Raw genomic sequence first — 12,089 nt, 5'->3', positions numbered from 1 at the left:
CTGTGACATCATCACGACTCTATCGCTGATCCGTTTTCAGCCTGTCAGCCCGGCTTTCAGTCTAAGGTACCGCCCCCATTATGAGTCATTTCCTGTGGGGCTTTGAAAAAAACTTTGAAGTCCTAAAAATGGCTCTACCGACCTTACCAAGGATTCCAGCGGTACGTACCACTATAAAAATCATAGGTGTGCTAGGTTTCTGGCGCACCTGAATTTCGATCCCTGTGTCTTTAGAATGGTTAAACCAAGTCCTTGTCTGCCCTCTCAGGTGGACATAAAAGATCCTATGGCACTATTTAAAGAAGAGCAAGGGAGTTCTCCCGATGTCCTGGCCAACATTTATCCTTCAATCAGCATCACTAAGACAGATTATCTGGTCATTTGTCTCATTATGATTTGTGGGACTTTGCTGAGTGAATTGGCCGCACCATTTCCCGACAACACAACAGTGACTACATCTCAAAAGTACTTTTTTGTGTGTGACGTTCTTTGGGACATCCTTCATGTAAGATGCAATAGAAACAAAAGCCCTTTTTCTTTTGAATACTGGAAAACATATATAAATAACTGACAATCACGAGACTAAATGCATGGAGAGAAAATGTATTGCTTGGCCTTCACTGGCAACCAGCATATGTCGATTTTTATTAAAAACTACCACGATTTCCTTCAGGACTCTATTTTAAAACAATCAATTGAATAAAAACCCTTCCTAGCAGTTTCAACTTTTCCTTCTGACAACCTGGATCATTGAAGCCAAAATATCTTACTAGTGAATTATCCGTCCGTCAGTTCAACGTATATTAGAAAATGACGGTAGGGAAGGGTACTATATAACATTCTGCAGTTTCCTCATGCCCTATATCCAGTAGTTGGCAGATTCCCTCAAAGCCTCCCTGACAAAGTGCAACATCCCCACTGACACCTGGGAGACCTTCGCCAAAGACCACCCGAAGTGGAGGAAGAGCATCCAGGAGGGCGTTGAGCACCTCGAGTCTCGTCGCCGAGAGCATGCAGAGAACAAGCGCAGGCAGCGGAAAGAGCGTGTGGCAAACCAGTCCCACCCACCCTTTCCCTCAACGACTGTCTGTCCCACTTGTGACAGAGACTGTGGTTCTCGTATTGGATTGTAACCCAAGAACTCATGTTAAGAGCGGAAGCAAGTCTTCCTCGATTCCGCGGGACTGCGTGTAGTGTATGTAGGCACCTTTTGCAATGACCCCACGAGGCAGGGTATGGCACTTAAACTGTGTAGACTGTAGTTCTTTATTTGCAGCTCCTTGAGTGAGGACACCAAGCTGTGAACTTCCTTTTATACTGGGTTACCTGCAGTGTGCAGGTAACCCGAGGTCACCAGCAGCAGCACCCTCTGGTGTACAGGTAAGGTGTGTACCGTGTAAAGATACATTGTGTTACAGACATCATACAACAAAACAAGCATGCATATATAACACTGCCTATAATAATGATGATGAGTTGGCAAGTGCTGGCAATCTAAATGGTGTGAATATGGCCCGTGGTTCCCCAGGAGGGGAGTTCCTGATCTCAACTGGACAATGTGAGAGAGGTCCCAGACCAACGGCAACCACTCTCCCAGAAGCAAAGACGAAAAAGTAGCTAGTGAATCTATCCACGTTATTCTGAGGCACCTCCTAGCAGTTGGTTGAAGAGTTGCAATTAAATAATGTCAGAGAAGGTCCACCTCCTCAGGAACCAATACAAGTGCAGGAAGCCTGGTTCAAAGATCGGCAATCACGTACAAAGTGAAGGAAATAAACCAGATTTAGAAAATCCCTCAAACTCTGAGACTTGAGTTAAAATCCAGCACAATAAGCAAGGAAAACATACTGAGTGGATTATAAAGCAGATCACCTCACACATGTATTGTTATACCGCAAATAAACACCTCCAAAATGACAAAATAAAGATCGACAAAAAGCTGGAGCACACAGCACAATATTCACTGCCGACAGTAGATTTCAAGAAAATTAAATCTTAAATCATCTCATCAGTTGACAGTAGTCTATATAATTTAAAATAGAGGACGGAATAACCAGCACCTAGCTTTAGGTGATACAGTTTGTCATTTAATCGAAGCCCCTTTAACCAGTTGAAGTCGAAACCATTTCCATCATGCAAACAGCTGCCATTCAGGATTTATTTTGCTCATCTCCACAAACCGTGAATTCATTGAATTTCTACTTTTAACAAATGCATTTAGCTTGATGTAGTATTTTATCGTTTAATCTTGTACGGTGTCTGCTGGTTAAGAAGTGATGGTGTGAGCCCTGTCTTGTTGAATTACAGACGCTGCTTTTAAATTAGACATGGTCGGTGCTGGGTGAAGTGTTCTCTTGCTTTATTATCACTTACATCCTTCTCGAGTCCCCAACAGCAGGAGATGCTTGAAGAGAAACCATTGACCTAGAAATGTGCGCCAGAAATGTGTGCGCATTTGCTGCCCGCCATTTTGAGGTCTCCGTAGGCTGCTCCACCTCTCTCTCCTCCTTTACGATGCACCTTAAAATCCACCTCTTTGACCAAGCTTTTAATCATCTTTCTAATGTCTTTTTTAGTGCTGTGTCAATGAAGTGTCCTACGTTAAAGGTGCTGTATAAATGAAAATTGTTACGCAAGCCAGAAAGGTTCTGGTTTTGGTTTTTGGAAATTGTGGTCATTCTCTAATCATTAACCTCATGAAAAAAAGCTATCTTTCCATCAGAACATAACATAAAAACATAGGAAATAGGAACAGGAGTAGGCCATACGGCCCCTCGAGCCTGCTCCGCCATTTAATAAGATCATGGCTGATCCGTTCATGGACTCAGCTCCACTTCCCTGCCTGCTCCCCATAACCCCTTAATCCCTTATCAGTTAAGAAGCTGTCTATCTCTGTCTTAAACTTATTCAATGTCCCAGCTTCTACAACTCTCTGAGGCAGTGAATTTAAAATGAACTGAATTTAAATTCCCCAGCTGCTGTAGCAGGATTTGAACTTGGGTCTCAGGATCATTAGACCAGGCCTCTGAATTACTAGTTCACTAACAAAACCACTCTACTAAGGTACCCCTTTCCCATAGTGGGTCAATTTCCATGGCAACATTTAGCAGGGCAGGAACTAGAAAGGCAAGTGAGCTTGTTTGTTGTAACGTTTGAAGTGTTAAGGGATGCAAGGTGAACGGCCAAGATTCATATTGCAGGACACCAGGAAAGGAATGAATCAAGTAGCATTGGTCAGGGTTTTATAAACCTGGAGATTGTAGAGTGCATGGACTAATGCAGGGCCTTCACTCAATGCAGTTCTTTCAAGCTGTTATGGCACATGTAAGGGAGTGACTAGGGGAAGGATGGAGTCAGTGACGAGGGGGGAGAGAGCGGAGGTGAAATGTCTTTACGCAGAGAGCTGTTGGAGCATGGAATACTTTGTCACAGTCCATAGTTGAGGCAAAGACCATTGCATCTTTGAAGAGACAACAGGCTGACTAATAGAAGCAGAGGAAGAGGCAGAGCAGAGAACGATACGGGAGTCAAGGGTTATGGGCAGCGGGCACGGAAGTGGTGTTGAAGCCAAGATCAGATCAGCCATGATCTAATTAAATGGCGGAGCAAGCTCAAGGGACCAAATGGCCGACTCCTGCTCCTTTTTCTTATGTTCTTGGGCAGGGCTATGCAGAGAGAGCAGGGCAGTGGGATTCATTTTGGATTGTTCTAGCCACGAGCTGATACAGACACAATGGTTTTCTTTGGGCTGTAAACTTCTTTGGGAATACTTGGGTTAACCTTGGGTTTTATTGGGGCAGCATATTCCTGCTCCAAGCTCTGTAGAGCCGCACTAAACCCACTCCTGCCAATAGAGGAGGAAAGTAAGGTTTTGCACCATCACTCATCCTATTCAAAGTCTTCAGCAAAGGTATCATAAAGGATGCGTCAGACTGTCTTTTTCTGGCCACTTCTGAAATGTATTCCTTTGCACAGGTGGGATTAAGGATCCAATGTGTTCCACCCACCATCATCATTTGGCTGCAAAAGTAGAATGTGGAAAATGCAGCAATAAATGCCAAAAATCAATGTTTCCTGGGGTTTTATGACACAGGTCCTTTTGGGAAAATATTTTGTGCCTCCACAGCTCACAGTTCTTCAGAAATATCTCAAATGTGATGTAACAAATGGACGTGTGTCTTCTCCCCAAATTTACTAAAACTTGCTGGAATATTGGGTACCTCTACAGCTTAGGTCACGACAAGTTCCTTTTCATCTGCACTCCCGTTATAATCACTGCTCCTTACTTCATAGTTCAGACCACTGGGCTTCCGTTTTCACAAAACAAATTGAATTATGGCATGTGATCCCAAAACACCAATAAAATTCTGAAATCTACTCTACCAAACATGGAAGATACTTATTCAGTCACCTTGGAGCAGCAGTTGTAGTCTCCATCCACAGCTTCCTTTTCAGCTACATGTTGTTCATCATTTTATCTGCATTTTGTAGGTTGTCGTGTTTCGTATGTGCACGTTTGTGTTTATGTATGTGTGTCTATTTGTGTACATGTCTATGTGTATGCACACATGTGAGTGTATATGTATCTATGTGTATGGCCACCAATGCTGTCCATGTGGCATGTATATCTGTGCAAGTGTTTGTGTGTCTGTACGTGTGTATGTGTGTGTGTGTGTGTGTGTGTGTTTGTACATGTTTGTAAATGTGTGTATGTATGTGCGTGTTTGTGCATGTGTGTGCAATTAGAAGCTGTGCCATTATATAAAGGGAATATAACAGATTGCACTCCTCTGCAGGGTTTGACATTCTACGAGGAATTCATTGCACCTGCAATTTGTCGTTTACAAGCTGAAGATTGAGCCGTTGAGATCAGGACCCATCAACGGGCATTAGAGCTTTATAACTTTGTCATGTTGGCAGGAACGAGTTGTTTGTATTAAATGTTAATCTTATTTTATACTTGAGATATCAATGTTTAAGGAGAACGGTTTAGAAATCTCTGTGCAGTCACTGGCACAGAAACATATGAAAGGAGCAGGAGTAGGCCATTTGGCCCCTCGAGCCTGCTCCGCCATTCAATAAGATTATGGCTGATCCGATCATGGACTCAGCTCCACTTCGCTGCATGCTCCCCATAACCCTTGACTCCCTTATTGCTCAAAATTCTGTCTGTCTCCACCTTAAATATATTCAATGACCCAGCCTCCTCAGCTCTCTGGGGCAGAGAATTCCACAGATTTACAAAGCTCTGAGAGAAGAAATATTTTTGTCTCCCCTATCAATGGAAACATCCTCTCTGCATCCACCTTGTCAAGCCCCCTCATAATCTTATACGTTTTGATAAGATCACCTCTCATTCTTCTGAATTCCAAAGAATAGGGCCCATCCTACTCAACCTTTTCTCATAAGTCAAACTCCTCATCTCCGGAATCAACCTAGTGAACCTTCTCTGAACAGCCTCCAATGAAAGTATATCCTTCCTTAAATACAGAGACCAAAACTGTACACAGTACTCCAGGTGTGACCTTACCAATAACCTGTACAACTGTAGCAGGACTTCCTGCTTTTATATTCTATCCCCCCTGCAATAAAGGCCAACATTCCATTTGCCTTCCTGATCACCTGCTGTACCTGCATACTAACTTTTTGTGTTTCATGCACAAGGACCCCCAGGTCTCTCTGTACTGCAGCACTTTGCAATTTTTCTCCATTTAAATTATAATTTGCTTTCCTATTATTTCTGCCAAAGTGGATAACCTACCATTTTCCCACATTATACTCCATCTGCCAAATTTTTGCCCACTGACTTAGCCAGTCTATGCCCCCTTTGCAGATTTTTTGTATCCTCACAATTTGCTTTCCCACCCATCTTTGTATCATCAGCAAACTTGGCTACATAATACTCGGTCCCTTCATCCAAGTCTTTAATACAGATTGTAAATAGTTGAGGACCCAGCACCGATCCCTGCGGCACCCTACTAGTCACTCTTTGCGAACCAGAAAATGACCCATTTATCCCAACTCTCTGTTTTCTGTTAGTTAGCCAATCCTCTATCCATGCTAATATATTACCCCCAACCCTATGAGCTTTTATCTTATGCAGTAACTTCTTATGTGGCACCTTATCGAATGCATTCTGGAAATCCAAATACACCACATCTACTGGTTCCCCCTTATCCACCCTGCTTGTTACATCCTTAAAGAACTCCAGCAAATTTGTCAAACATGATTGAATCATGCTTTTCCAAATGTCCCGCTACTGCTTCCTTAATAATGGGCTCCAGCATTGTTCCAAAAGATGTTAGGCTAACTGGTCTATAGTTTCCTGCTTTTTGTCTGCCTCCTTTCTTAAATAGGAGCACTACATTTGCGGTTTTCCAATCTGCTGGGACTGCCCCAGATTCCAGGGAATTTTGGTAGATTGCAACCAATGCATCCACTATCTCTGTAGCCACTTCTCTTAAGACCCTAGGATGTAATGCATCAGGTCCAGGGAACTTGTCCGCCTTTAGTCCCATTATTTTACCAAGTACTACTTCAATAGTGTTAGTGATTGTATTAAATTCCCCCCTACCTATAGCCCCTTGATTATCCACAATTGGGATGTTTTTAGTGTCTTCTACCGTGAAGACCGATACAACATATTTGTTCAATGTCTCTGCCATTTCCCTGTTCTTCATTATTAATTCCCCAGTCTCATCCTCCAGGGGACCAACATTTACTTTAGCCACTCTTTTCCTTTTTATGTACCTGTAGAAACTTTTACTATCTGTATTTATATTTCGTGCTAGTTTGCTTTCATAATCTATCTTCCCTCTATTATTTTTTTAGTTTTTCTCTGCTGGCTTTTAAAAGTTTCCCAATCCTCTGGCCACCCACTAGTTTTGGCCACATTGTATGCCCTTGTTTTCAATTTGATACCCTCCCTTAGTTCCTTAGTTAGCCATGGATGGTTATCCCTTCTCTTAGAGTCTTTCCTTCTCATTGGGATATATTTTTGTTGAGAGTTATGAAATATCTCCATAAATGTCTGCCACTGCTCATCAACTGACCCATACTTTAATCTATTTTCCCAGTCCACCTTAGCCAACTCTGCACTCATACTTTTGTAGTCTCCTTTATTTAAGCTTAGGACCCTGGTTTGACAACCAAATTGCTCACCCTTCAACATAGTAATTAATAGACAACAAAAGACAGAGGTCCATCTCGTTGGCCTTCTACCATCCTGGTAATCGCATGACACAATGATACTGGAATTGTTCACTAATCGTAGCAATCAACCTCTTATCAATTAGTCTACAACAGACCCAGCCATGAGGTGAGGAGAACCCCACTGATGGATCATTTTAGGAGCCATAGATTCAAAGTCAGCTTCAACATGTTCATTCAACATCCACTTCCCTTGCAAACGGGAACTTTAATTTCAAAGGAGTCTTACCTTGGCAGCTATCCCTTTGCTCCTCATATCCAGCACTGCAGACGCACTTTCCAATGGGAACGAGCCACTCCCCCTCCGCACTGCAATACATCTTGGGTGTGTCTCTCTCCTCGCTGTGGTCTACACATTGGCCTTGAACCTCGACCAGAGATGAGGAGTCAGCACCAGTGACTGCATCTGGAAATACAGCCAGGTTCTGTACCATGGCCGGACATTTCTTGTAGTAGACCCTCACCGAGACGATGGCAATGCAAGCTCCTATATCCTGGAATGCCAGGTAGATCCCTTTTTTGTTGAGCGGGCCCACTCCACGAACTTCGGTGTTTAATTTCAGTCTTCGGACCCCCAGGTCAACGCTGGTGAAGCTTTCGTCAGCTGCTACCGTGTCGATCTTCACAAATTGGTTCTCCCAGATATTGGAGCCAATGTCCCTGTCCGACTCAAAGTAGTACAGGTTGAAGGTCTCCTTGCAGGTGCCCACAACTCCTGGCATGCTGTTGCAGTCTCGCAGGGTGAATTTTATTTCAATGTAGATCCGACGCGCCCCATTGCGCTGGAGCCAGTTAGTCCTGAGCCAGTTGTTCTGGTTTGGAGACATGACGTTACAGACTTGGTAGGTGTGGATTGGAGTGAAGTACTCGTCCATCTCACTGATAGCATCCCACTGCAAAGGAAAATAATGGGATATAATAATGCTCTTCGATCAGTTCTTAGGGGGAAAGAATGTTGGTTATAACTCAGTTTTGGTTTAAAGTTTCATTTGCCATTCATAGAAATAATGGGGTTGAAATTCAGGTGCAGCAGAAAGCTGGTGCACCCATGAGTTTTGGAGTGGTACTTACTGCTGGAACTCCAGGTGCAGTAAGTAGATTCATTTTCAGGTCTTTGAAATTTTTTCAAAGGCCTACAGAAAATGGATCATATTGGGAGAGGCCTTAGACTCAAAGCTGATTGGCTGAAAATGGGTCGGTCGGGGCCTCCGCCACTGTCAATCAGCGGTGGAGTCATGGTGATGTCATAGCGCGTGTGTGTCACCACGCTCTCTCCCATCCGTTAAAGGGAAGGGATTTGATCATTATTTTAGTTTGACCACTGGGCCACCAGGGCGGGTTTCGGCTGGGCTAGTGGCCTGGCACCCAAAAGGGCGTGCCAGGCTGCCCATTGGCAGTCCAGCCGAGCCCAGGGGCAGTATTTTGCCGGCCAATCAGCAAGTCAGCCGGCAAAACTTTTTCCATTGTGACCGCGGCAGTGGGCCCTCCCCTTTAAGGGCCGGCACGCTGCCGGGCCACACACAGTGCAGAGATGGTGCACCGGCAGAGAAACCTCCCGGGGGCACCGTGCGGCAGGGGATCGGGGGATTCAGGCGAAAATCGATGGGGAGGTATTTTTATTGCTTTTTTATTGTTTCCATTGGCGGTGCAACCACTCGGGCGGGATCGGGGTCCAGGCCAAAAATCCCTGACCTAAATTTAGATCGGGTTGGCCTGTTGACCCCAAAGCGGCGGCCATTCATTTTTAGGAATGGCCACTGCAAACAGGCATTAATGGGTCTCTTTGAGACCCTGAATTTCGGCCCAAATGAATGGAGGGAAAGGCTGAGCTGGGCTCCTGATATCTAACGAGAGTTACATTGTGGTGCAGTTTGCAATCCAGGAACCACACTCACAAGCCCCCAGTTGCACCTACAATATTCCCCGTACCCCATTTATCCTGGGGCTGTAGTCTGTGTAGCCACAGTCTCCCAGGGCTGAAGCGAATCATGGAATAATGCAAAGATATAGCACAAAAGGAGGCAATTTGTCCCATCATTTCTGTTCCCGAGCCCCCTTTGAATGTGACAGTTTATATTGCATCTGCTCACTGGGTCAGCCGTGGCTCAGTGGGCAGCGCTGTCGCCTCTGAGTCACAAGGTTCAAATCCCACTTCAAAGCACATAAATCTTGGCTGACACTCCAGTGCAGTGCTGAGGGAGTGTTTCACTGTCGGAGATGCTGTCTTCAAGTGGTTGTAAACAATCCCATGGGACTATTGCGAAGAAGAGCAGGGGAGTTATCCCCAGTGTGCTGGGGCCAATATATATCCCTCAATCAACATAACAAAAAAACAGATTATCTGGTCGTGATCACATTGCTGTTTGTGGGAGCTTGCTGTGCGCAAATTGGCTGCCGCGTTTCCCACATTACAACAGTGACTACACTCCAAAATTACTTTATTGGCTGTAAAGTGCTTTGAGATGTCTGGTGGTCGTGAAAGGCACTATATAAATCTAAGTCTTTCTTTAAATTCATCGCATCACACAAGGATAATAAGGTATCTTTCTGCTGACCCCACAAACACCAATAGGGTCGGCGCTGGAGGTGATCCTGTGGATTCCTGGCCCCACTGTTCAGATCTTTTACTTCAATCACAAATGATTAAGAATGCAATTAAACTGCATTGTAAACTCTGACTAAAGACATTGTGAAAGTGTGTAACCCTGGTTCCTGAGGTGCGTTGGTCAGCTGGAATGACATATTTGACCGGGAGCCCAAGACGTCTCTCTGTGTCCCAAGTGCTGTCCAGGAAACAGACGCAGGATGCTGGTGGTCGAATGCACAGCTGTCGTCCGCTCAGCCCACCCACGTGCAAACTGCTGATCTCACCGAGGCAGCAGGGGGCTCTTCATTTCAAATTCATCTCCGTTCTGTGTTATTTAAATGATGAATTCTTAATTGGCAGGCGACTGATTCACAGATTCACAGCGTTAGCAAACCTGACCTCTGCACAAAGATGGCTGAAAACACGCAGCTCATGTAAAATTCAAGCTCCTGATCGGCTATTTGTAAAACGAGAAGTGCTAAATGTAATTTTTTCATTTGTGTATGTGAACCCCCAGGTCTCCCTGTTCCTGTACCCCCTTATAAATTGTACCATTTAGTTTATATTGCCTCTTCTCATTTTTTTCTTCCAAAAGACATCACTTCACACATCACCGCATTAAATTTCATCTGCCATGTGTCTGCCTATTTCACCAGTCTGCCTATATCCTCCTGAAATCTATTACTATCCTAGATACTTTAGTGTTCCCTTTTATGTTACCCGCTAATCTTTTCTCATAAACTTTGCACCTCTTTAAATTCTCTGCACTTTCTCTATTCGTCTTGGTTATCTGCTGCAAACCTATCATTCATCATAAGCTTCCTTTTTCTGTTTAATTTTAATCTCAATATCTTTTGATGCCTTTCCCCCTCATGTGTCTAGTTTGTACCTCAACCATCTCCTCTGTGAAGGCCTCCCTTCGCTCATTTACTGTTTTACCTGCAATCCACCTGGGCAGATCCCCGATCAACTCACTGAAGTTAGCTCCCTTACAGGTGAGTATCTGAAGATAACTGATAACATTTTCAGAGGATAAAACCACACATACTAAAATAAGTTAGGGAAGAGATAGCAGAGGTGCTAATATGTATTTATAAAATGTCACAAGAATAGGGAATAGTGCCAGAGGAATGGCGGATAGCTAACGTTTATTTAAAAAGGGAGATTGAAAAAGTCCAGGGGGCTATAGTGCAGATAATGTCGGTGGTCGGTAAGATGATCGGGCAAATTTTGGTGAAAAAAATAACGGTGCCAATCAGCCAAAATGTGAATTGTAAATTGCAACAAGTTGCTGGTTGATTAGTGCCGGTCCGCTGGTAACTTCATAGAAACAATATCTTGCTGTAACCTCCCCGAGGGCTTGATGAAGCTGCTGCACATTAATTGCCCAATAAACTCATCACAGAAAGTTGAGTCTTGTAATTATCAGCGTAAGCACCCTTTTAACCATCTGATAATTGTTAATGACTGCCAATCAACCTCTCTTGCCCAGAAAGTGAACAATTATAATATGGAGTCTCATTCTTTCAGGTTGTGAATTGTTTTAGGAGGCCTTAAAAATGTCAACTTTTATATTTTTTAATTTTTTTTCCTATTTTTTCTCACTTGTAATCCAATCTTCCCTTCCCTTTCTTTATTTGCCTTTCTGTGCCTGATTTGACATTGAATTCACCCACTCTAATTCACCCTCCTTGTCAGTCGTTCCACTGTTTGTTTCTCAATCCTTCAATCCCATTGGTTAAGGAGAGACGCTGCTTTTCCGATCATTCACCAAGGTCCCAGATGCCCCACTGCCCTGGCCATGACGTTATCAGCTCACACGTCCAACCTTTATAGCTTTATCTTGGGTTATTCCTTTAAGAAGTAGTTTTGCTCTTTGTGCGTCAGTAGAGACAGCAGCGACACTCCTGGCTTATCAGGGAAAGGCAGAGGAGGTGGAGAGCATAGACTCAGGATCCTGTGCCTGCTTGGGTATCAACCACAGTGTAACATTCTAAAAAACCAAAGGAGCAGCTATGAGCGACATGCTTAGTAGCCAAAATTGCCCCTTTCCAAAAGGCCCGTTAGTGCTTCTGGGAGGAGCTAACGGGCGATAAGAATGGTTTGCCTGGAAGCAACCTGCCCGGAATTGCCCCTGGGATAGCGGCTGGGATGGTAGCTGGGAAAATGCCGATGATGTCATCAGCATGCACGCCGACCCCTTTACGCCCCGCAGGGGAGATTGCCCCGCGGGAGCGAGGTTGGCAAAGCTGTGGTGGCTGGGACGCCCCGCCTGCCCTTAAAGGGGAGGGGC

The 12,089-nt window shown here is 44.3% G+C and overlaps 1 protein-coding gene across 1 annotated transcript in view; it reads right to left on the bottom strand.

Moving 5' to 3' along the window:
• epha8 (eph receptor A8) overlaps nt 1–12,089 on the bottom strand; it is a 676,976-nt gene that overhangs the window by 488,936 nt on the left and 175,951 nt on the right. Inside the window, exon 3 of the mRNA XM_070860109.1 lies at nt 7,439–8,102. Within this exon, the coding sequence (XP_070716210.1) occupies nt 7,439–8,102 (664 nt within the window). The remainder of the gene's footprint in view (nt 1–7,438; nt 8,103–12,089) is intronic.

Source organism: Pristiophorus japonicus, chromosome 18, assembly GCF_044704955.1.
Source record: "Pristiophorus japonicus isolate sPriJap1 chromosome 18, sPriJap1.hap1, whole genome shotgun sequence".
Lineage (NCBI taxonomy): Eukaryota > Metazoa > Chordata > Chondrichthyes > Pristiophoridae > Pristiophorus > Pristiophorus japonicus.
Note: the sequence above shows the minus strand (reverse complement) of the source record. Positions and strands in the feature narration are given on the sequence as shown.